The following is a 26037-nucleotide window of genomic DNA, read 5'->3' as shown; positions in this document are numbered from 1 at the left end:
CATGCAAAACTATTTTCCTGTCTCCTTGGAAGCGTGCACTGGGCTCTGCTCCTACAGAGGGGATTCTGCATCACAGCTGCGACTTTTGCTCAGTGTGATTTTGCTACATGGGTCAAGTCTGCTGGTGAACAAAGGCTTTTGCTGTCATGGTCAGTTTGAAGGGGCAGGCGTGACTGAAGTCACAGAGGGGAATCCTTGATTTTTAAAAGTAATAAGCAAGAAGTTAACTGGAAACAATTCACAACCACAGGTACAGCTCAGTGTAGCACAACTGGGTAATTCTCTAGAACAACACCAATACCAGTAATTATAACCTGCGTGCTACCCAAGATAACTTGTATTAACAAAGCTGGGTGCAAGTTATTGGATTATGAGGGCATTTCTTTTGTCATCTGCGCTCTGCTGCATCTCAGAATATCAAAGTGATTACTTCATTTGCAGCAATATTTTGCACTACTTCTATTTTCAAGGATCTGCAAGTAAAGAAATGAATTAACAATCACTGTTTCCAGAAGAATCCCAGACAGGATTTTATCCCTTTTCTCGTGGTGTTTTGCATAATGTTATGATTCAGTATATTTTGCACTAGATCTTAAAGGTAGGGTATATATCCCCATGTATATGAAGTTCCTGCCTAACTTGTAAATAACCAAGATCTCCATTCTGAGCACCTGAGCTGCTCTGCAAGTAAAGGTTAACTGACTCCACTCCTGGAAGGTCTTTTCCTTCTGAGGCATATCTGCCTCTGTCCAAACACAGCTACAATGTCACAACCGACTTGGAAGTGTTCTCTTGCAAAGCAGAAAGAGTTCATAAAGCAGGAGGATCCCAGCATGGTCGGTGCTTACACCAAGCATTCACAACAAGCAATGCAGCAGGAAGTTAGAGCCCCAGAAAGCCTCTCCTGTCTGGGCAAAATGCCACCTCAGCAACAAAGGAATGGCAAGTGCTAGAAGGGAGCGGCACAGCATTTTCCAGTGCTTAATGGAAGTGACAGGTGAGTGAACAGATCAAAGCACCACTCTGATCTGTCAGACAGCTCTCAAACTGACAGTGCCAGTCCCCACAATTAAAATACTTCAGTGCTATGTTGATGCGTCTGTCACAACTCATCCAAACTACGATCCTCTGCCATCACCTGAAAGCCACTGTTGCCCCAGTGCATGGCATCCATGCATTCGTTACCCAGAGTGGTGTTTCACAGCAGGTGGGCACAGGAAAAAAAGCTGGCCGGACTCCTGGGACTGCAGGACTGCTCCACAAGAGGCTCTGAACAAAAAAAGGAACGGTGGAGGTAAAAACATCACATACACAGTGTGCACAGTCAGGAAGAGAAGGGAGAAGTAAAACTAAAGACTGATGCTTAATGCAATAATAATCCATTAAATGACAGCAGAAAAAAGTCAGTGGCAAATTCAGCGAACAGTTGTACAGAGGAGACTTAAAACTAACTGAGCAATAAATTGAATTAGGAAGAATCAAGACACCAAGAAGCAAGGGCAGGATATACCAGCATCAGAGCTAAGCACAGCTTTGGAGCTTGCCTTTTCTGCGTTTCTGTGCTTGGCTCTACCATTGAGCACAGAGCAAAATCCTCACTAAACACTGCTGGGGTCTATTAGAGCCATATTTTACCTGCTTGTGTATTTGTCTTGTCAAAAGCAAATGGATGCAATAATACTCTATCAAATTGGTTTATGCATCTAACAGACAGTCCTGATGGAACTGGCCGCTGTAGCCACCAGGCCACTCAGTGATATCTGAAAAGACATGGCAGTCAGGTGAAATCCTTGGTGATGGAATAAAGGCAACACCACACACATTTTTAAAAGGTGTAGAAAGGATGATCAAGGAAATTACTGAGCAACCAGCCTTACCTCAGTGCCAGAGGAAGAACACAGAACAGATCCTCACAGAAGCTATACTAAGGCACATGGAAGATGGAGGTAATGCTAGACAACCAACATGACTTCACCAGGGGCAGGTCCTGCCTGACCAACATAGTGGCATTCTACAACAGCATAACCACATCAGTGAACAAGGGAAGAGCCACTGATGTCATCTATCTGGACAAGGCCTTTGACATGGTCCCCTGTGACACTGTTATCTCCAAATAGGAAAGATACGGATTTGGCAGGTGGACCATTAGATGGACAAGGAACTGGCTATGATATTGTACCCAGACAGTGGTGGTCAGTGGCTCAGTGTCTGGATCAGATGGAGGTAAGCTGTGCTCCTCATAGGTCAGTACTGGGACCAATGCTCTGTAACATCTTCATCAATGACATCAACAGTGGGACTAAAAAAGTATCCACATGCTTCTTTGCAGACAGAAGTCACCTCTAATTGTTAACTCATTCCGCAAGCATTTCTGCCTTCTATGCTACGCCCTTAGAGAAATGTCATCAAGCAAGGAAAAACAATCTTGATAGAAATAAGCTTTCAAGCTAAAAGCTGAAGCATTCCTATTAGATACATGCAAACCCCACAAGGATTTAATACTAAAAATAATTTATTTTCCACAGCATGATATCAGAATAGTGACAATTCAAATTCATCCTAAAGTAGCTTTAAAATAATACCAGACTGCAAGGCACGTAAGTCAGGCTCTCAGTCCAGTCCTCAAGAAAAACTGGAGACTTCTTAAGAAGCACTTCCTAAGAATATTAGCAGAGGTTAAGACCTATTTACATGTAGTATTACCATGTTTTTGTGGTACAGCATTTTAAGTCTTTCTCTCATGAAGAGCTCATCCCGATACTGAGAGGATTTGAGGACTCCTGTCTTGTTGCAGCAGTTTATATTAAAAACATTTGAAACACAAATAGGAATCTTCCATCTAAAAGCCAAAGTGAGAAAAGCAACAGCATAGTACACTCAAGTAAACTGAGGTGAGCTAGCAAATGGCATGGAGTTTGGACTAGCAGTTCCACCAGCTCACTGCCATACTGCTTTCAAGTCTATCAGGATTCAAATTCAACACTGGTGCAACGCACAGAAGCTACTAATTGCCAGCAGTCGAGATCTTCCTGTATTTGTATATGAAAGCATCTGTCTTTCCAAGACTAACTTCATAGATGCCATCTGGCACCAGAGACCCAAAACACATCTGTCCACAGCTGAGAACAGGTTCTTCAACACCAGCCCCCAAAGAGGATGAATTTCCATCATTATCCAAGGCTTTCACAGCGGTCATTTCACCTGCACCATCAGAAATGGCATTAAGAGATTCATGTTCAACAGTCTTGGCAATGCGCTTACGGAGATCTTGATTCAGCAACAACACAACAATCCCTCCGACACGAAGCACTCTGGCAATTGCAGGAAATAATAAAGGTTAGTTGTTTATCCTGCCTGGGTTCATTTAGAATTCAACAACAGTGATACTTCAGACATCATTTGCATTCAATGAAACACCTAAACACATTAAGTGTAACTGCAAAGAATGCTTACTGAGTGAAGCCAAGGGAATTTAGATTCCTCAGCTGAATGGGAGAACCAGGCCCTCTACTGACTCACACACCTTTCTGACTTTAGCAGTTCTTTCCGCTTGGTTAATAAGGAAGAGGGACTCAGCTTCTTTGCTCTTCATATCCTTCCAATGATTGAGTCTCATTATGAGAAGCAAGGCCTGAGCCTCCGCTGGCCTGCAAGGGAACAGCTTCCCATTACAGCAGGAGGGAGAGCTTTCCAGGCTGGTACAGCAATTCTAAAGCTGGCCTTTCCCTTTGAAAATGTTACGTCTGTCCCTTTCTGTACTTGCCTGACCCGTCAAGTCTGTCAGACACAGGAAACGGGGAAATTAACCACTGCTTGTAGTTTATTTTTTCTTAGTACATAAAAGAAACACTACACTTGGCTTTGAAAGAAGGGAAAAGAGGCTGTCCTGCTTCTCACAGCAAGTGCATTGAGCAGTCTTACTGGTAGGGCTCTGACGGCAACAGTCCTTTCCTCACCTCCACCTTCCCAAGAAGGTATTTTGCTCAGTGTGACCCAACAGAGCAGATGAGACCAGAAGATAAGAACATGAAATGTGGGCAGAAGCAGGGACAGTCAGTGTTAGCTGACAGAAGACCACCCTGCCATTCTGTGGAGCTACCTCACCTAATTTACCGTCTTTCCAACACATTCCTGCATTGTATGAGTGAGACCAACATCTGCTGAACAGTCCTAAAGAAAATGCTTGTTTTCAGCCAAAAAGTTACATTAGGTGGCAGATGCTTCAACTGCCCGTTAGAAGCAACTTGTTATTAGCTTGACTTAACTCTGCCACAAGATGACAGGGTGAGATATGACAAGAAGCATCTAAACAAGACTAGTTGGCCAGCTGGATATTTCAGTGCAGTGCCAAAAAGGAAAATGCCTATCACTGTTCTCCAGTCCGAGATCTTTCCTGCCAGGGCAGGCTGGTAGAAGCTTGATTGTGAACCCAAAATGAAAGCATATGATTTTACACAAGCCTCAACTGAGAAATGTTTATTGCTTTATTTGCCTGTCCATGCTTTAAATTTTGCTCCGTTACCCTCTTTTACTCCTTCATCTCACTCATGATACCATCACGGCTCAGACAACAATCTCACTCCTTGTTAGCCTGCACTGCCATCAGCACTTCCACAGCTTGCAAGACAAGTCACAGCAGCCTCTAAGGGACAAGTAAAGGACTCAGGCTTTCACAGTCTGCACGGGATCCAGTTACTGAACTGGAGAGCGTTTCAAACAAAGCAGACATTGTTAGCTTTGGATTTAAGATCACAAGCCATCATTACATTTCACACATACCTCTCCATCTCCTGGAGAATATCTGGTAGGAGCTGTATGTCCTTTGTGATCTTGAACTTCTTCCCAAATGGAATATCCGAAATCACAGCATCAAAGCTTTCTGAAGGCAATGGCAGCGCTGCAGAATAAAGGTAGGTCTTGACATCTGACTGCCTGCAAAACCAACAGCAGCCATGCCCTCATTCACCTTACCGAACGTTCTGCCAGCTCTTTCATGGGTTATGCCACTAGATTCATCGCTCCTCCTCTTTTTTTCCTAACAAACAACACTATAAAGTTTCCAACCTAATACAGACTGGGCGGAGACAAATCCACGAGAGCACTGCCCAGCTTTTAGTGTTCTCTGTCACTGGTGAGACATTTGCCTCAGCAGCAAGACTTCCCTAACAGGGCACTGCACAGTTCCTAATTAACTGCTGCTTCTCAACACACAGCAAACTGTCACAAGCAAAATGCAAAGTAAGAGCTAAGCTTGCAAGTGTTCAAGCACAGATGCTTAAATGTACAGGAATTAATGGCAAAAAGCCACACGTTCCACTCTTTCTCCCAGTAATTACATTACAACCAGAATCACTTTAGGGAAATACTTAAAAGATACAAGCTCTAATGGAATCAAAGTTTCTCATCCCAGGGGAATTTAGTTTTCTTGACAATGATGCAGCAGCGCACCCTGGTGGTGAAAAGCCACTCACACAGCAGGCTGGGTTGACCAAAGTATAGGCTTCAGGTGAAAGGGAAGACTATACATCTTCAGGATGCTCAGGACTTGGCTGGATGAGGTGAGCAACCTGAACGCAGCTTTAGAGTTAGACCTCCAGTAGTCCCTTCCCACCTAAACCCTGCTGCGATTCTGTGCCAGCCTATCCACAGTTGGCTGGAGACCATTCTGTGATTGTGAATCTACCATTAAGACACTTACTGCCTGATTCTGACAATTATTCTGAGTTTATTCTTGTCAAATTTCAGAGAGGCACAGAGCAATAACCATGCAGTCACTAGCCAACTATTTACTTTTAAAGATAGCTCTTTTATAGACCATCTCAAGAGCACATATACAACCAGTGAACCACAAAAGACCTTGTGCTTTGAAAGCCTCACTCTGAAAGCTTACACACGTACCTTTCACAGAAGCTTTAAACAACTCAATCTTATCATCCAAGCCTGCAGTCTTAATATTCACACTCGCACCCTCTAATTGTGAATCACTTGTATCCGTACCCCAGTAACAGGCTTCCTGTTCAGAGAAAACAGAACAAAAAAGTCTGTTAGGCAATTTGCTGCACTGTTACACTGACACCCCCATTTCCATCCAGGACAAGCATTCTTAAAAGACAGGCCACGGGTGCCAAACAGAAGCCCTGCAGACCATCAGCAGAGGGCTCACTGCACCCACCTGTACAGCACATAGGACTTTGCTTTACATCCTTGTGGGGAAATGTCTGTACTAAAACACCTTAAACAACGGTCTATAAAGATTATTTTGGTTCCAGGTTTTCACTAATGGACACCGGTATAACCACAGTACAGGTTTTTTTCTTGGTGCACCTACAAGAACTCTTGTTCAAACCCTCACTATTGTGAGTGAGACACTTACGGGCCACTCTTTGGCAGCTTCCAGCAGGATGGTTCCCAGCCCACACATGGGATCCAGCACAAAGGCACCCACCTACAAAAAGGAAGGGGTTGTCACACTCCGAGGAGCAAGGCACACTCTTCTCTCAATACAAAGAGCACTCAGTGATGTACTGATGACTGACCTCCTACTCAGCTGCACTGAATCCAATGAAGGTAACAAGTCATCGCTTTACCAGACCAAACTTGCTTGTAAGACAATATAGTATAAAGCACAAATAGTTTTAGCCCAAGCAATGCATCCAGTGCTGAGATCACACCCAGGGAAAATTCATGACTGGACTGCAGAGAGATACCAGTTACAAATGAACCTGTGGATCACAGCAGCTTCTGCTTTCCTTGCAAAAACAACCCCAGACTAGCTTTGACACCTGAGCAGTGGAAAAAAACCCTTGCCATTTAAACATATTGGTACAAGGAATAACACTGTGCTTCAAAAGACCTGGAACTGTAGAGCAAGTATCTGGTTAAACACCCAGTGACGGTGCATTCTGAGCACAACTAAGGCAACCTCTATCCATGTGGATGAACACATGGGGCATGGAAATCACCACACTGCTCTGGAACTCCAGCTTCTGCCCTGCCAAGCAGCAAACCACCCTTATGCAGGGCTCTGTGTCTTTGCCACAAACATTCACTTACGTTTATTTCAGCCAGAGATGCCATGGCCCAGGCAACAGTTGACCGCAGGCCGGCTGTTTTGATATACTCTCTGTTTGCCAATGGAAGCCTGCAGACAACAAAATCAGTGTAAGATAAAGGTACAGCCGCCCAGAACAGGCCACGTATGATGAAATACCTAAAGAGTTGAACTTCCCAGATCTGCAGACAGACAGAAACCAGTTTAGCCACGCACTCACTGCCAGGTCTGGCCTACGTGCTCAGGTAAACTCCAGATAGACCAGAAGGATACTGATCCAAAAGATAAACACAGCGGACAGCCTGTTTAGAAATTATGCCTGTTCTGATACTGCCAGAACAAATGTAGTGATGAGAAAACCCACCTGAAAAGAGGAATCCCCACAACTGAGTGAACGTCATTAAGATGTAGAAAGATCTGAAAGAAAGAAAAAAACAGACTCTCTCAAGTTGAGATGGCAACAGCTTCAACTCGGGCACAGAAGACAATTCTATGAATATCCAGTCTCAGTTTAAGAGCAAAAATACATGCTTAACCAATTGGTGATTAATTGCAAGTAATCACACAAGATAAACTGAAGGCCACTTCAAAGATTATTTAATATCCAGGAGAGGACTTTTGCCAGGAATCCATCAGCACGCACTTCCATTTTTGTTCTTTTAAATAACGGGTTTTTTAACCCACAAGCCTGCAGTAAGTAGAGATGACTGACTGCAGACCAGCACTTGGCCATTCGCTCCCTGCCCTTTTTTATTCCCTGTTTTTCTAAAAAAAAAAAAGAAAGAAAAGCAATGCCATTAAGGAGCATTGGAGCATTGCAGCTGGAAGGCCAACACAGCTGATCCTTCCAGGCGGCTCAGGGAGCTCCATTTTGTACATGTGGAAAGTGAAGCAGTTTATACGAGGGCCAGATCCTGAGACATCTCCTTGTGTGGATCCTCCCCAAGTCAGTGCAGGCCTTTCCAGTACTTATGACTGGAGCTCAAGTGCTGCTGAAAAGCTCTGCTCAGCACTACAAGGTGATTTCTAGTCCAATTCAGCAGCACAAAGACAAACGGGAGGAGGCTGTGGTACTGCAAGCAAAGGGAACACAGGAAAAGTAATAAAGGACTTGGCAGACAATTCTGATTGAAGCAACAGGCCACGCAGCAGACAAGTGCCCTACCTCCAGGTCAGGGGCCCGCAGATCAGCCTGCCAGCCAAACTGCTTCCTCAGCGCTATGCCAACTGCTCTTCCAATCTCCTGCAAAGGGAAAGACCAGGAACGGGCAATAGAAATAAAAGTTATGAAAACTACAGATCACAGCCTTGGCTGCACAACCCTCATAAGTACCTGGGAAAAGAGCCCCCTCTTTATTCAGAGAAGGCAAACTGTTTGAAAACCAAAGGAGGAACAACAGCACAGACAGACAGATGTGCCAACACCTCAGAGCTGCTGCACACCTGGAGGGTGGAAAGCTGGAATTCATGTCCTGCCCAAGTTTGAGCCAACAGCTGTAGTCATTTCAGGGCCACGCATCACACGCAAAGTATTCTGGATGACTGTAAACTGGATTGCCTGAAGGGAAACTCACCCGTGTGAGAGTGCAATTCTCAGTTTTAATGCTTTTGCCACCTCTGGAAGGCTCTGCCTTCAAACTAAGAGCTCAAACACACAGCACAAATTTAGGCAAACGCTGCTGCTGGCAGCCTCACACGGCCCATCTCCCCAGGGCACCAACTTCAGGAGAGAAAAAAGGATCTACTGATAATGCCTGTTATCTTCAGGTAAGAGAAACTTAAACTGCAGCTACCTTTATTGTTATTTTTTCACAGTGAAAATACAGTGCAGCTGAGAATAGCGCTGGCTGGAAAGCACCTCCAGAGGTCTCTACACCATTCAAGAGATGTTTGGGGCCCTGTAAGGCTGAGATCCACAGCCCAGAGCACATCCCAGGGCTGCACCGCTCTTCTGAGAAACACAGTCTTTGAATGCCCAAGCAGCACCCCTCCAAACTACCACAACTGGGCGGCGCTCAGCTCCTCGCAACAGCCCTCCAGGCAGCTGAGAGCTACCTGCACTTTGCTCCTCAGGCCACCAGGCTTTATTCACCTGCCCCACTACTCAGCCTCTCACCTCTATCAGTCCTCGTTAAAAGGCACTGATTTGAAAAGCGGGGTAACAATGTCCTAAAGTTAACAACAGCACTCGTATTTCCACTTGCTTAAGGTAAGTGCGGGTTTTAAGCCTTTTTTTCTTCTGTGAAATGAGACAGAAGAGACAAATGAGGCTAGATCAGTTTGTTACTCCAAAACAGAGTTTAAACTGCAAACAAACGATGTCTCCTTTCCCCTTCTGCTCAAACCTTTGAGCACACGGATACTTTATCATACCTGTGAAGTGAGTATCTTGGCAATCGCTCCACTGCAACGGCACGAAACTCTGAAACTGAAGTTCTGCTTCTCATTCTCAATAGGTTTCTCCACGCTGCTTCTGGTAGGGCCTTCTAAAGCAGCCTTGCTTTCAGTCTGGCAGTCCTGACCGCTCTCCTCCGATACCACACAGTTCTCTCCAGCTCCTGCTTGACATTCTTTAGACACAACCTCTCTGACTTGCTCTGTTTTCTGCCTTTTGCATGCAGTATTAATTTCTTCTTCCTGTTTTCTCTTGCGAGGCAATGCGTTTTCTTGAGAGACATCATCCTTTTTCCCCTCGTGACTACGAAGCTTTCTCCAAGTAGCGATAACATCCAGGCAGGACTTGGGTTCCTCGGTGAGAAGCCTTTTGATCTCATGCAGCACCTTCCCTGGAAGAAAAGGCAGTTTCTATTTAAGCACTTCAGTCTCGGCCCTTCATTCTCTAACGGCACGGGAACAGCCGTCAGCAGAGATCAGTTTAGGTGCCATCAAGGTGTGAATCCAGAAGGGCAGCAGCCCACGCCACAGACAGCTCCCTACACACCCGTACACACACCCAGAGCTGCACGTTTCCTCTTTAACAGAGGGAATATCTCCCCGCCGTTCAGCAGACCGCCTCTGATCCCGCAAAGTCACCGACGCAGCACGGCTGTTTAAAGCCGCTTTAAGGCCGATCCCAGAGCAGGCAAGCAGCACGTGGAAGCACACCGGAGGGCAAGCGCTTCCGAACCGAGCGGTCTCGGTTACGGTCGGGGCTTCCAGGGGCGAGCAGCGAGCGGTACCTTTATTTCTAGACACGGAAAGCGGGACGCGCTTCTTCAACAGCAGGAACAGCCGCTCTCCCGACTTGAGCTCCTTCAGCTCGGCCGGCTCCGCGGCGGTGGTGAAGAAAACCTTTCCTAAGACATAGTCCACCTTAGGGAAGCAAGCAGACACACACGGACACGCGTTCCGTCAGCGCTCGGGATCACACCGCCTCCCCCGCGGCGGGGCGGGCCGGCCGCAGGCAGCGCCGCTCTCACCTCAGTAGCGCCGAGCCGCGCGCGCACCTCCCGCGCTAGGAACGGCTCGAGGCCGCGGCCCGCCGTGCAGAAGTACCGCGCCGCCATCTTGGCCCGCCCCCGCCGCCATTTCGGGCCGCCCACCCGAGGGGCGAGCGACACGGGCGGAGCGCTGGCGTGGAGCTGCCGGTGCGGGGAATGGGACGGGATGGGCACTTGGAGGCACGCGGCAGTGTGCCTCATGCTGATCTGCACTCTGGCCAAGTGAAGAACTGACAGCTGCCTTTCGCCAAGCAACACGCTTACCTTCGTGACAGCCGGACTGCGCGGCAGTCACAGCACGAGTCCTGCGCTGCCAAGGAGCCCACACCCCGAGTGGGCGCCGTTAATCAGCACGGTGTGACCACAGCCCGAGTGAGGCTGCAGCAGTGGTACCGCTGCCTAACAGAGCCGAAAAGCCTCTGTGGCACCTCCGAGTTTTCCCTCAAAGTGCCGTATGGCTTCTCCAAGGTAAGTCTCTTTCAGAAGTCATTCTGTCCTCAGATATGTCTTAGGAAAGTTCCTTCTGGTCTCTCCAGAGGAAAAGCACAAGAGGCAAATGCTGTTCCCTGCCCATTTGAAGGTTAAGAAATAAAGTTTTTGAGGTGAGCCCTTCTCAGCACATGGGACTGCTCCAGGAGCATGCTTCAGGTCACCACCTCCCCACACCACAGCCAGCACTTTGCACAGCGTTCATGAAGCAGCACGCAAAACCAGGAGCACTTCCACGTGAGCTGGGAAAGGCCCAGCCATCTTTCAGAAGCCATGAGGAATGTACAGATTAGACATGAATTAACACACCTTGTTAAGTCAGCAATCGGGGCTCACCGCATTCAGCAGCAGGTACGGGTGACCGCACCTCAATGAAGGCTGGTGGTCCCTCCCCCCAAAAAACACAGCTTGCACTGTTCTGAAGGTAGATTTAATTTATTTGTAATATACAAAAGACAGCTTCCAAGGGTCTAGTCGTTACTGTGCTGTTTGTGCAGGACAAACTTCAAATACTAAAATACACAAGGCAAATTGAAACAAGCTGTTTCAAACTGCTCCGAGGTGCGAGCTCAAGCGCGTATTTGCAATGGCTTTAATCTGTACAGCCAGCTCTGTGTTGCAATGACTGTATATAAAGATATAGTACACGCTATTGTTTGCATTGTCAATTTACAAGAGAAAAAAAATAAATATTTTCCATTCTTACTATACATTAACACTTCAGTAGAAAGTTACAGCTGTTGTGTTGGCATGACCTGCAGCTCCAGGAGGAAAAAGGACATGCGTGTATATCTACTAAGAACTCTGAACTAAGACTTGGTAATAAATTACGAGGGATAGGTATCAGCCAACAGCACACGGATTATCTGAGTTCAGAATATTTGTGATTCTTGCTCTTAAAAAACAAAACCAACCCAACAGTAATAAATCAAATATTGCAAAATACAAAAGCTAGTGGCTTGTATTATATGAAAAGGACGAACCATGTGTGGTACGGCTTTTTTTTTCCTCCTCCAAATGTTTGTAGATAACAGGCCTGTGGTTTGAGGCAAAATAAACCCGAAGCAGTTCTGGGAGCCCTTGCACGCTTCACACATAACTAGCACCGTAAAGATGCAAGGGTCTCCAACACCGACATCCCATGCTTGTAACCAAAGCATGCATTTTGTAGAGGTTGTGCATTCGTACGCGCTTTGCTTATTAAGGTTACTGTGCAAACGATTATCACCCACTGAAGGTATTTCTGTAATTCTGTTGATATTACAACTGTAAGCAACATCCCTAGAGAGTTCAGCAGGTTTGTGAGATAAATGAGAGCCGTCGCCCTGCTGGTTCAGCCCTCAGTGCTGCACGCAGACCCCGCACCACGCGGTTGGCAAAGCAGGAAGCAATGGCAGCAGCCCCAGCGTCCACTGGAGGGGGAGGAAATGGGTTCGCATGCACTGCAGTTTACTTAAAACACACAGGTGTTTTTGAAATGGCACAAAGCTTCGTACAGGTCGATGTCTCAGTGCAAATACATACAATATATATATGTATACAGATGAGGTACCAATTTAGTCAGGCCAGATCTAATTATACGTACCTTGCGACCGCTCTTCATTTCCTGTAGTCAGGTCTAGGCTAACAAGCTGCACTATTCAAGTACAATGTAAGTCAAATCAATATGTATTTTAAGCATTTTCATTACCAGATCATTATAGTTCCTCTACAATGTGGTTTTTGAGATTCCACTCCTCGGAGTGCTTATTCCTAAAACACACCTAGTGTTAATACTTCATTTTGTTTTCAAGATTTGAGACTTGATTATGAGAAGTTAAAACTACGTAAACTGGAACAACAGCTACAGCTGGCTCAATACTTCAAGCTTGTTTGGAACTTGAACAAGTACTGTCAGGAGGGAGGAACTCAGTTATTGCTGTTTGGGAAACTTAAACCAACAAACGTGAAGGCATGGACAGCACTGTTTGAATGGTCGCGATTAAACAGACACAAACCAGCATTCTGCTTAGAGTCAGTCCTTTTGCATTTGAACACTCTGCAAGTTATCTACAGCTTTCTCTTCCAAGCAACTATGGTGACATTTACATGGAGATATGGACTTGAAGTGGCTAACAGTGGGACACACACAGCTCTTCAACTCTGGTAATTCCTTCTTTAGACGTTCCAGTTGCTCTACCTGGAATATATTTGGTTGTTCGGGATTTGAGTCGTAGATCCTAAATGAATGGAAAAAGATAAGCAGTTAGCAGTATAACCTGACAGTTCAGAGAAAGACCAGATTAAATCATTCCTTGTGATAAAGTAAACCCAATAAAGGTTGTCAGTGCCCCCTCCCTGGAGGTGTTCAAGGCCAGGCTGGATGGGGCTGTGAGCAGCCTAGTCGAGAGGGAAGTGTCCCTGCCTATAGCAGGGATTGGAATGAGGTCGTCTTAAAGGTGCCTTCCAACACAAACCATTCTGTGATTATGTGATGCTAATTAAGACACCAGCAGGTCTATAAAAGCAAGATGTTTGAGATTACTGCCTTAAGTCTCTCATCTCTAATCTTGCAGTATACAATGATGTGCCACTTACACAATGGTTGATCTGACGTACTAGGAAGTTACCCCTGGCATTTACCCTTATTACTCTTCTGAAAATATGTTTTTACAGTTGACACAAAGCAGCAAAAAGCAGAATTTAGGCTTCAAACCTGACTGCTAGAGAACATCCTGAGTTGGAAAGGATCACTGAGCCCAGCTCCTGGCACCACCCAAACCCAGTGTCTGAGAGTGATGTCCCAATGCTCCCTGAGCACTGGTACCACCTCCCATGTCCCAGTGCTCCCTGAGTACTGTGCCCACCTCCCTCTGGGCAGACCCTGTCCCTGGCCCTCAGCTGCCCCTCCTGACAGCTCCATGCTGACCCCTCAGGCCCTGCTGCCATCCCCAGGAAGCTTTCACATCACTTGAACAGACTGTAAGTACTACTTGTGACACTGAATGGAGCTGATACTCCTTGTTTGAAGTATTCCCTCTTAAAAAAAAAAACAAAAAACAACAATTTTGTAAAGCTACTATTATGATATTAAGCCAAGAGTGAAAAGTCAGAACACTACACAGTGTGAAGTCAGCTACCTACACCATTTCAGCAGTATATTCTCTTTTCACATGTGGACACAAAGCTGCAGGACTTTACTTGTTAACACTGTACCAGACTGTCCAAGTCCAAAGCATATTTTATGCTGGACAAGGCACACATCAGGCATAACTGAAGTACTATTTTGCTGTAGCACATCACAAAGCAGAAGTGTTCATGTTCCTGTAGACATTCTTTATGCACAGCTTCAGATCCACTCATGTGGATCTCCCTCCTTCATGAATTTATCGAGTGAAGTATTTCTTGCCAACTTTGGCTAGAGCTTGGCCCAAAAAGGAGTGAAGAAAAGACAAGAATGAAAGTAATGCCTCCTATTTATTTCCCTGGAAACGACAAGTGATAGATACAGAGAGCACAGTGACACTATTTGAGAGAGCAGATTCCCACCTACCAAACACTGTTTCATTCCATCTCAAGCCAAACCCAGGTTTACCATGCAACTCAGAAAACAAGGAAGGCTTACCCTGCCACCAGGTAATGCCTTAATCACTAAGGAGCAGATTCCGATATAAAAAAAATCAATCTATGCTGGTTATTCCTGCATGTACACATGCAGTTGTTTATTTCAGTAATGCTCAGTTTCAGGCAAATAAAATGGCACTTACTGGAACAGATTTTTAGTTCTGACTAGTTTTGTTTTTTTTTTTAAATGCTTTTGTCTTTTATTGCAACTGTATTTGCATTAATATTGGAAAACAGAACGCAGTGAGGAGCCTGCCAGCTGAGCATGGAGCTGCACTGAAGCCAGCATGGAGACCATCAGCACAAGGGGGACCAACACACTCAGCTTTTGACACACACAGCAGGCTGAGCGTCTTCACTCCTTCCATGCAGCTGGATGTTACTGAACAAGCGCAGCTCCGACCGTACAGAGAGGATTAAAAAAATCCCATAATGCAAATGTAAGTTAGCAGCCACCCCCTCTCCACACCGGTATTTAAGATGTAGCCAACTTCTCACAGAAACTTAAGGCCGTTGTTCTTACCAAGTACATTCAAACACAGAAGGATTTCCTGCACTGTTTGCAAAGCTTTTCCAGGAGGAAAAAACCCCACGGTGCCCTCCACAGCCCTGCCTTGATATGCTTCTTGTTGTTTGTTTTTTGCCAATCCCAAGAATTTTCCTACACCAGGTTTGCATTTCCTCTGTCGCTAAATCTACACTTAAACAAATTAAAAAGCATTTGAAGCATGATATCCAGCTTCCAGTGTGAAAGGAGGATGCCCAGTCATACCTTCAATGCACTTTTCAGGGCCCAAACAGAAGCCTGGATATTCTGGCAAAGCCACACCTTTTCTATAGACCATCCTTTTAACACAAGCAGCCCCAGTATTTTAGGCGTTAAGATCATTGAACGCAGCAAAAAAGCTGAACGCTGTCCTGTGAACAACACAAGACCATTCGTTTTTGGTTTAATGACTTTGGGTATGTCTAACAATCCATTGCCCGAGTGGAGAAAGGAGTGGATGGAAAATAATTCTTCCCCTTGCAGCAGCGATACGGCTCCTTAAACAGCACTGGCATTTGTAAGCTGCCCAGACTTAGACTTGCAACTTTTCTCCATGCAAAACAAAGTCAGACCCCCCTACCTGCATTTGTTTTACCCGACATTTGGTACCAGCAACTTCTAGTATTCAGGACACAGTTTTTCTCCCATCTTCACAACAACATTTTTGCTCGTCTTTACAGGGAAGACTAAAGTTCAGAAAAATAGTGCACAGAAATCATCTCTATTCAGACAGTACGTGAGCTTTGACAGCTACCAGATGCTAGCAAAAGCAGTAACTCAGGGCCTTATCCAAACAAGCTCAATTCACTGTAATCATTGTATTTGTTAATATTCTAACAACACTTAGAAAGATGCTTCAGTAAAGCATGAGTAAATAGCAACATAAAACACCAGGCACAATGGTTTCTGATAAATATCTAAAGTTAGTCTTCCCAGGACAATACTGATATTCAGTCGAGAAGACAGAAAGCCCTGCAGAAGCCACAGAAGAAGTGTTTTCTGAAGATGTAACTATTGTAAACTAGCTTTGCAGTAATAGAACAGGTAACTGAAGTCCCTGCGTGTTTCTAGACCTTGAAGCAGCAGTGTCCATCTGTCTCTCCTGACCCCAGTTCTGCTTCACAGCAGTACTGAATTTACCCAGCTCTAAACTTCAGGCACCACAGAATGCAGATTCATTACCTCCTCATTGATGCTCACACCACATCTGTTGCAATTTTGGTAATTTAACTCTTTGAAAGACTGCCTCCTAACCCACCAGCTCCAACTGTGAGTGGAAGCACTCGCAGTCAGGTCTTACATATAGACATACTACCCAGGATTTGCAAGTACCACCCACATCTCAAAGCACCCAGGGCTTAAGATACCTAGTGCAATTTTCAGCAAGTGTCACGTTCCCTCTAAGGGATACGTATTACATTTAATTCTGCTGTAAACTTTGGAGAAATAACTGAGGATTAAGGAAGAGCTTAGGAACTGATATGATCTTTGTGGGAAGATGTCAGCAAGGTGGAAGAAATAGGAGCGAGGGAGTAAGAGATGACTACTGCTAAGAATCTGGATGGTCTGGACAGTACAGGAAAGTTAAAGATTGTTTCTTAGGGCAAATCCACTGGGCAGTCCAGCCTATAAGCAATTATAAGGAACGTGTTACTCAAAACGTGAGGTGTGTTCTGCTAACATGCTGTAGCTTTAACACTCTAAGCAGTGAAGGACATAAGGTGACACTTCACAGAATTATAGCCCTGACAAGAATGCAGTAGTACTTCAGTAGGGTTGAGCAATTATGTAGGGTTCAAAATGCACTTACATATCTAAGTGGGGAAGGCAGCACCAAGGCACAAATAAAGCTATCACCCATTTTACCACACTGGTGCAGATTCCAGGAGTAATTACCAACTTGGAAATACTGGAATAGCAGACATCAGAAGAACAGACCTTTCCTAAGAACCATTACTGCAGTAGAACTGGATTAGAACACAGTACCTGTCCCATTTCTTTTTCCATACCAGTCCAGAAATCTTTTTCCAGCCACTAAAGGGCCCTGAATTTTGAGTTGTAAGAAAAGTCCTAATGTGTCTCGCTGCTGTAGCCAGACTTAATGATTCAGTGACATGAGACTGAAACTGATCCCTAGTGCAAAATCTTGAAATTCCCTTTTACCATCCACAAAGGGACAGAGACAGACTTACTGCAGTACAAGCAAGACCAGCAACAATCCCGATCATCACTGGGCCCACCTATCTGGGAGGACTCTCAGTAGCTGATGAGGGATTCAGGAGCATTAGCTGTTTTTGCACTGAGTACTTAGAACTGCAAGAGACAGTGCATTTGTCTGTCTCTATACATCTTAACTTGACATCCAGTTCTCACTTGAACAGAGCAGAACCCCTCTCTCTCTCTCTGCTCAATAATCGACCTCTCCATGTCAGGTGCAGTTTAAGTACTGTCAGGAATGTTAATAGCTTACTAAGAGCTGGTGCACGGCATACGCTTTCCAGAGAGACACATCATATTCCACATGCATTTGCCTAGCCACAGGATAAGCAGAAATTGTTCTGATTCGTGAACACAGCTGGATGGATACAAATTAACAGCGTTTCCTTACCCGGGTTTGCTGTGTTTGCAGTATTAACTCTACACACAGTCAATCAGAAAGGAAAGTGGAGTTTCCCAGGATTCAGTACAGCAGTTTCACAAGCTTCATCATTATTATGTACTTTTTAAGCGCAATAAGGTACCTGTCATATATTAGCCCGTGAACACCATATTCTTTCAGCTTCTTCCTGTTATCTGGATCATTCGCATCATCCCCCCACGAGAAAATAACTAAGCCTTTAGATATGGCTCTTTTAATATACGACGGGTTCCTCAGCAGGTCTTCAGAGTGCACGTTGACTCCCTGAGATACAAAAACACTTCCATTAAAAAGAAATCAACATGCTTCTGAGAAGTTCTCTCACTAACATTCTTATGCACTGACACTTACAGCTCCTTACAATTTCATTTCACTAATTTAATATGAGTTCACTGATATTAATTCTTAAGTACCGTAGACATTTAAAGAGTCATTTAAAATAATGACCATAATTCTGGCAGTTGTTCATGTTACTATCAGTTTGATGGCCAAAAAAAAAAGATGGATTTACATCAATTGGCAGCAATTCAGTTTTGTTTTATTAAATAACAGTCTCAGAACTTGTCTGCTTACCAGCAAGTTTTCAAACTGAGCAAAAGTAATGGCAATCGGAGTTGTACGAGATCTAAGATCCATGAGCTCAGGATAGAGTTTAGATTCTCCTTGGGTGAGAAATAACACGGGATACTTATTTTGCTTGTGTCGAACCCTGTTATTAAAACAAAAGTAACAAGTTGTTTAAAAAGCACGGAAATTCAACTGCACTGTTTAAAAGTTTCTCCCTTTAATGTACGCCCATTTAATGCCTCTCTGGTGCAACAAGACAGTACCGTGCTTTCACACTGAACTATGTGACAAACTATTCCAGCCGTCTGTTGCTGTCACAGATTTGTATACAAAGTTAAAGGGGAGGCAGAGTTTGTGTTAAGCTCTGACCCACATCCCCAAGATGTTTATGTAAAATCCCTAAAGACCATCCAGTTCTCTATTTTCTTCTCATCTGCATAACAGAGTAAAATGAAAATTCATGATGGTAAGAATTTATAATGCTTAACGTACGTTAACTAATGTTGCATTCTTCAAGTCGAGTAACACCAGTGCGGTGGCATGAACTGAAAACAGATGAGCACAGAGCTTTGGGATCAAATGAGCACAGAGCTTTGGGTTTGCAAATTAGGCTTGCGTACCTTTTAATCACAATTGGAAATTAAGAAAAAAAAAAGACCATGATACCCTAAGAAATCTCGGCCTGCTTTGTTGTGTCAAGAAGGACTTCAGCATTCAGAACGACATTTGACAAAAAGAATCCGCTTCATTTTCCTATTTCATTTTTGCCACAGCTCAGACAGCAAAGGGATTGAAGTTCCTTGTTTCAGCTGCCCACTACTTTGGCACCCAAATTTTACATCTAAATGAACTTGTTAGTTACCTTCCGAGTATTCTTAATCCAAAATAAAATGATCAAATTAAAGACAAATACCTCCTCTCTTAACTTACATTGTACAAATATCTGCGTTAAAAGAAGAAAACACAATTCTCCTCCTCCCAGCATTCATCAGAACAGTTTTCAGAATAATATCTAAAAAGAGGTTCATATCAAAGTAAGTTGACAAGTTGCCATCCCACTGTCCATCCTGCAAAAAGAAAGGACAGGTTTCAGCCATTTGAAGTAACACTTAGTACAATTATTTCAGCAAGCTGTAGTCTCCTGCAAACAGAACTCTTGTTTGGCTTAGGTTGAAAATGTGACTACGTCAGTTACTCCCTCAGTGTACTGAATGCATGGTACCGCTCTAGAGGTCTGCCAGTTTGAGAAGTGCACCTGAACTCCAACAGCGGGAAGATGCACTGAAAAATCCACTATCTTCCTATCCAAGCAAAAAGCTGCTATGATGCCTTTGTTAATTTTGAAAACACATGGGAAATCCATGAAAAAAAATCACTACTCTAGCCCATCCCTGAGAGGATTGGCATGAGCCCACGCACAAAGACTCCCAGCTACCACTGTACTTAAGTTTCCTTCTCCCACTCCAGGCATCCAGTCTTAGACCTGCCGTCTATTTCTCTCTAGAGAGTGCACTAAGCAATCCAGCTGAATCCATAGTATTTCTATTCCTGCTCCGTGCCGTAGCTGACCCTGCATGAGGTCAGGAAAGTTTGAGTTTGCCCTTTTTCCCCATGTACAGTTATGTCTCACTTGTGACCTATTCACTTTCAACAGGGCATCTAAAAGCTGTCAGAGCTGCACTACAAGCTCACTCCCATACATACATCCTGTTACTTGAAAAGTGCATTTGCATATGATCATTTATACTGTTTTGAAGATAATGAGTCATAAAAACAATTACATTAAACAAAAATGAAGCTTTGTAGCTTATAAAAAATTGTCGCGTCAAATTACAAGCTTTAGCCAAATTACATCCCAGGTACATTAACTTACCCTTTGTTGGCAGATCCATTTTATTTCTATGTTGAACCCAACATCTTCTGAAACTGACTCCAGAACCTGAAAATATTTCATTAAGAACAGACTGTACAGCAAAGAACTCGATACTATTTGGGTAATTACTGGGATACTACACTGGAATTTAACTTCAATGGGGTCTAAGAGCTGATTAAAAAAAAACTCACTTTAAAGATAGGAAATATAAAGACAGTTGTCAATTTTTTGTCTTAGAGAACTTTGCCACAGTCTGCAAATCACCACAAAGGGAAACACACTAGAAATTCTCCTTTTCAATCCCACAAACAGCACAAGGCCTTTCTTTTCCCCCCTTAAATATAAACAAACAATTGTCAGTGCACTAAAATGCAGTGCCCAGATCTTAGCCAGCTGATATCCCGAGCTACACAAAGGAAATCCAGAATTAAGAATACTGAAAGGTATGCAGACTGTTAAGTGCTGGAAAGGCTCCAGTAGCCAAATAAAGCCTGGATTCTTGGTTCTACCACAGATATTGGATGGTTAAGTAAAAAATGAACATCTCTCACTATGTGCTGCAACACTGAAAGGAAAACGCATGTTTTCATATTTCATAATACACAGCAATAGAGATAATGATTAATTCTTACTCTCTGCAGAGAAGGAAATGGCTGGGTCTCATAAGCAGAGTTTTCTTCTTCTTTAAAGGATGCTGAAAAGAAATACAAAATATTGGATCAAAACAGATCGCAGCCCTCCTAATCCCAGCAAGAAAATAACAGCGTAGTATCACAAGGTCTGTAAGAACAAAAAATGAAATCAGGTCTGTATTTTGATCATCATACTCTACCAACAGTGTTACCAACTCTTGCTTTGACAGCAGGAAACTTCTTTTACACAGCATGTTTATCAGAAGCAATTTCTCCCATGCTTCACTCATTCAGTCACTGAATCACATCCAGTAGAAGCAGCCTTGCCTGTCAAGGCTTATTATTATTTTATCTTTTCCTAGACAGGTAGGATGTGTGAGGTACTTCGCCTCCATCTGCTGTCCCCATAAAGGAGATGAATTACAGCCCCAGATTTACAGCATCAATATGACAACCTACAGCAGTTACCAAAGTTACCAAAGTTCTTGTTTGCAATTCTGAAGAGCTGCCAAAACAGTAGTTAGAGAAGTGTAAGAAGGTTACACTACATGCAATGGTCTTGCTGTTATCTTATTACTCAAACGCGTATTTAGCCATAAGCATCTGCCCTCCCGTCCCCTCTCTTCCTGAGGAAGAAACCTATCCAGGTATTTGCATCCTAGCAAAAACAAACAAAACCTACTCTGCAACCTGCTCAAAATTCAAGAAACTACTTAAGTGTTTAGAAGCATTCAAGAAGCCAGATGTGACTAGAACAAGACACCGCAACCATTTAATGTCTGTCACAAACCCCAAGGCTCTTGCCAACTAGTACGCACCATTGTGATCTTTTACTTTCAAGGCAGTCACATGAGCCAGCTGTAAGACATAAGAAGAAGAAAGCTGAAGTTCCACTATAGACACAGTTTTTGTAACTAGAAATTAAACAAAACGTGATTCTTGGTTCAGCTACGTGCTTCCCTGACTAAGGCATCTCAGCTTGGTCTTCAGTGGCAAGTCTTATTCTCCAACTCCCTTTTACATTGGAAGACCTCTTCTGTTTGGAAGATACAGCAATACCCAATTGAAATAATGTTAGCTCAAGCCAGCCTGTGTAATCCATAGTGTTAAATCAGAGAGCCTTCTAAACCTTCACAAGCACCTGTGAGGAGGAAGCTGGCAATCTGGATCTCCCTTGTAAAACAGGGAACGCTAAGAACTAGACAGACTTGGCGAATAGCATCTTTTCTTCAAATACTCCAAAGCATGGGCTTCAAATGAACCTTATCACTACTTTCCCCCTTCTTCCTCTTCTAAAAAAGAAAATAACATCAGCATAATGATATGGATCTATTCTAATTGTTTGGATGATCTTCTCAAAAAAAAAAAAAACCCAAACAAAACTGAGTAGTGAAATTTAATCAAGCTGTAATGACGGTACAGAAGTACCACACTTGGAATTAACTACTTGTGCTACATTTACTATTTTTAAAGCATATGCTTTCCCACATTATCACGTTACAGGATGCACCAGAATCCAAAACTACAAATCCCACACTCAGCATATCACAACAGCCAAAGTAACAGTACCTTCAGCAACTGCAGCTGATCAAATGTGAGCTCTTTAACTGCAATCTCAAACAGCTCCAAAGGCTCCGTATCCAGTTTCTTTGAAGAGAAATAATACGTAATAACAATCGCTGAAAAGTATAAAAGTCTGTATGCTTTTAGTTGTCTTTAATGTTACTATATTAAAATCTTTTTTACATTGATAAAGATACAAGTCATGTAATGAGTCAATCTCTTATCACTCAGATGCATAAAACAGGTGTCAAGCTGAAAAAAAAATCAAGGTTTGACCATTTCTGCAAATCATAGACTTAGACTCTCATGCTAACTTTCAAGGAAACTCAATGCATTTATTCTGTAAGAACTTGATCAGTTATTCAGGGGAATAAAATAAAAACAAAACCCCCCAAGTGAAGCAATGCTCCAAGGCAATTCAGTTTATTATTATTTATCCAGTCTCTCCAAACATAGTAAATAGAGACATGTGTCCTGGTAAAATTTAAACAACTCCCCACCCCTCCAATGATCTGATGTAAAAAAAAACGACATCCATTCAGTTCTCACTTCTCACTCTAAGGAAATTTGTGCTCAGAATGACAGCACTGATTCAATACATGCTGTGTATGGATTTCTCTTAGAGTTCCATTCCCAGAACTGTCGCAAACCAACTTGCTACAAACTGCCATACTGCAATGGGCATGAGGGTTTGATGACAATGAGTTAGCAGACAGCAGAGAGAACTCATCTTGCAGCCTATCTTGCTATGCTGTCTTTGACTTTATTGCCAACAGTAGAGAACACAAGAATAGAACAGAGTCCAGCCTCTTGGCACTGTGGATGAGTACATGCGTTCTAGTCTCAACAAAAAAAATGCACAACAGACCAGAAGGAAAAATACCTGTTTGAACTGGCAGCCCTTTTGCCCTTTTGCTTCCATTTCTCTCATTATTGAGACGCATAATGTCATTTTATGAAAACATTTGATTTTTACACTTCATACAACTTGCATATTTGAAAGATATTGTGAGAGCAAGTTCAGAGTTAAGAAGTAATCTAAGTAGATGAACAGCAGTACCATTAGAGTACTCAGCACTTACAGCAGAAAAGAGCTTTGGTTAACAACTTCAACAGCTAATAAGATAAGCAAAGAAAGGAACAAGCTGCTTGCTTTCACATCTTGTTCTCCTGCTCTTAGCATACCATTTAACTCCTTTCCTTCTGACCCACCAAGCTGTTCAAACACATTTCTTCAGCCTCACTTACTGCCCCCCACAAGATGTGAGGTACAGTTTACCTGACAGCTAAAGGAAGATCAAAATGCAGAGGAAAAAAAATGGAATCAAGAAAGAACGAGAAAAATTTGTGGAAGATGAGCCCTTTGCAGCTAACCCAATTGTTCAGCAACCTCCTAAGCGAAGGAGATCCTTGTTTCTTTAATGTTTTGTTTTCCATCCACTGGCCACTACTATAAGGCAAGGTGGACTTTGGTTTGACCTAATGAGCTTTTATGAGAACAAACTGCTTAAGACAAATATATTATTAAGTATCAGCAGAGGGAAGAAATCATGCTGAGAATCATATGGATTGCCTCTCTCAAAAAAACACCAAAAAAACAACATAACCCACCCAAAAACACCATCAGAAGGTCTTCCTCCTGACAATCTAACAGGTCCCAAGAGGTGCCACAGAAACAGTGGAGTTCTCTAAATTTTTCTTTCAAACAACAAATAAACAAAAGCTAAGGAGTAACTCCACTTAGCATTTAACTGCATTTGAAACGCTGTTGCTACAGCATTAAAAGGAAGAATTCAAGTTCTCAGCACAAGTTTATGCCTATTGTAAAGCTACATTTCCATTCCCTTCCATTACTTGAATATTCAGAATTATTTCTATGAGAAACTATTTTAGTTTGTGGAATGGCCACACTTAAATTAAACATCATCCTCATCCTTACCTTCTTCATGGCCATGCAACAAGTGAGATCATGGTATACAATAGGCACGTGGTCTTTAGAAAGATGTACGTCAAATTCCACATATGCTGCTCCCTAAAGAAAATAGCAACCACAATAGAATAAATAAACACTTAACTATTAACGCCCAGGGACTACAGAACTGCAGGATCATGAATAGTTTTGAACAAATACGCTTCTGCAGGATTGAAGTTAAAATTTGCCTGTATTAGAACAGCATTAGAACACATTACATAGGTTATTATTTATTTCCATACAAAGAGCACAATAACACAATCTAATAGAGCAAATTCTCAGCCACAAATGCACTTTTCCAATGCAGTCATCACCATTAGCTATGTATTTTCACCAGCAATGAACAAGAGGCTGCATGCTACGCTTGTATAAATCTGCATGGCCATCCAGACTGTGGTTTGTCTTTCAGGTCACTGTCACAACACACAGCTCAACACCTCACTGTGTTCACATCCACTGTTTGGTCTTTGGAAATGTTTAGCAAGTGCCCATGAATCTCAATGAGTGAGGCTTTTTCCACATGGTGGAATTCAGATCCACATTTCTGCCTCATACACTTTTCCATGTCAGACACCATAGTGTCAGACTGCCCCTCTGCTGCTGTCTGTCACACGGCAACAAAACGAATGGGATATTGGTAGGAAGGTTCAACTTTTACTGCCATACCACCAACATCCACCTCTGACATCATGGGCCAACATAATAAAATAGGAGCAACCTCTGTAGAAGGAAGTTTTTTTAATAGCGTAAGAACAAGAGCTTAAGCTCTTACTTCGTACTTTTCCACTGTCTCCATGACTTGATGCCTTTTTTCAATTAAAAAAAAAATAAAAATCAGCACATTTAACATTCATCATATTGAATCCTGAAAATTAATCATGGCAGCTACTGAAGTACTGTGTTCACACAAACGTGTACTTACGTGACTAGCAGCATTCCTCAGAGAAGCAATAGTGTTCTCCTGAACCTTAGCAAGTCTGAAATAAAAGCAAAGGGTTTTATTAGATGCAGCACATCACAAAAGTTCACTGAAGCAGCAGAAATATGAATAAATGTTTTATAGAATAATCACATTTGATATTGAAAAGACTTAAAACGATTACGAGTTATAGCTTATAATTTGAAATTAGCTGCTTCCCAGGTGATATCCATGAAACCAAACATTAAATGATAAAATCTCAGAGCACAAATGAACTTACTTAGCTGTCGTTGTAGAATTTCCAGCTCCCCTGTGTCCGACATCGAGAGTTGTTCTTGGTTTCCAGTATTTTGCATATGAGGCCTTCATATCACAAGTGTATCCTTGGATTGGCTTAATTATTATATAGTCCACTACAAGAAAAAACAAGAGCTTCATGTGTCGGCAGATAACAAGTGACTTCCAGTGAAGTTATCTACGTTTATTGGTACCAGCTGTACCTCGAACTTTTCCAATAGTCTTCCTTGGATTCCTGCCCATAATAGCAAGCGTAAGAATTCCAGCACTCTTTCCAGATTCTGCAATTGTGGATGAAAGGAGGCAGGCAGAACCCACATGACCTGGGTGCTCATCATCTTGCACTACTTTCTCACTTAAATCTTCCTGAAAACAAACAAGCCAAAACACTTACTGCTACATGCGGGTGAAAACACAAACTAATTCTTATTTGCAACTGTAAGTGA

At 43.1% G+C, this 26037-nt stretch overlaps 2 protein-coding genes across 6 annotated transcripts in view; both read right to left on the bottom strand.

Annotated features, from left to right (window-relative positions):
- Positions 1 to 2497: 2497 nt before the first annotated feature.
- Positions 2498 to 10590, bottom strand: THUMPD2 (THUMP domain 2 tRNA and snRNA guanosine methyltransferase). Its single transcript, XM_072332509.1, has 10 exons — positions 10471 to 10590; positions 10231 to 10363; positions 9425 to 9837; positions 8217 to 8294; positions 7416 to 7468; positions 7054 to 7141; positions 6374 to 6445; positions 5899 to 6013; positions 4780 to 4897; positions 2498 to 3311 (listed from the first exon to the last, which is right to left on the bottom strand). The coding sequence occupies exons 1-10, from the start codon at positions 10555 to 10557 to the stop codon at positions 3005 to 3007; spliced, it is 1464 nt and encodes a 487-aa protein (XP_072188610.1). The 5' UTR covers positions 10558 to 10590; the 3' UTR covers positions 2498 to 3004.
- An 804-nt stretch (positions 10591 to 11394) lies between these two features.
- The window catches only part of GPCPD1 (glycerophosphocholine phosphodiesterase 1), a 36117-nt gene continuing 21474 nt past the window's right edge, over positions 11395 to 26037 (bottom strand). For 3 of the 5 annotated variants that reach the window (XM_072331110.1, XM_072331111.1, XM_072331114.1), the window contains 12 exons: positions 25795 to 25957; positions 25575 to 25707; positions 25298 to 25352; positions 24343 to 24435; positions 22410 to 22487; positions 21659 to 21698; positions 20841 to 20902; positions 20209 to 20274; positions 19266 to 19402; positions 18342 to 18477; positions 17872 to 18032; positions 11395 to 13199 (listed from right to left, as the gene is read on the bottom strand). In XM_072331110.1, the coding sequence (XP_072187211.1) occupies positions 12995 to 13199; positions 17872 to 18032; positions 18342 to 18477; positions 19266 to 19402; positions 20209 to 20274; positions 20841 to 20902; positions 21659 to 21698; positions 22410 to 22487; positions 24343 to 24435; positions 25298 to 25352; positions 25575 to 25707; positions 25795 to 25957 (1329 nt within the window). In that variant the 3' untranslated portion in view covers positions 11395 to 12994. Of the gene's footprint in view, positions 13200 to 15710; positions 15817 to 17871; positions 18033 to 18341; positions 18478 to 19265; positions 19403 to 20208; positions 20275 to 20840; positions 20903 to 21658; positions 21699 to 22409; positions 22488 to 24342; positions 24436 to 25297; positions 25353 to 25574; positions 25708 to 25794; positions 25958 to 26037 lie in introns of all 5 variants that reach the window. The other 2 variants (XM_072331112.1, XM_072331113.1) reach the window with 1 other exon arrangement.

The sequence above is a fragment of the Excalfactoria chinensis genome, chromosome 3, assembly GCF_039878825.1.
Source record: "Excalfactoria chinensis isolate bCotChi1 chromosome 3, bCotChi1.hap2, whole genome shotgun sequence".
NCBI lineage: Eukaryota > Metazoa > Chordata > Aves > Galliformes > Phasianidae > Excalfactoria > Excalfactoria chinensis.
Note: the sequence above shows the minus strand (reverse complement) of the source record. Positions and strands in the feature narration are given on the sequence as shown.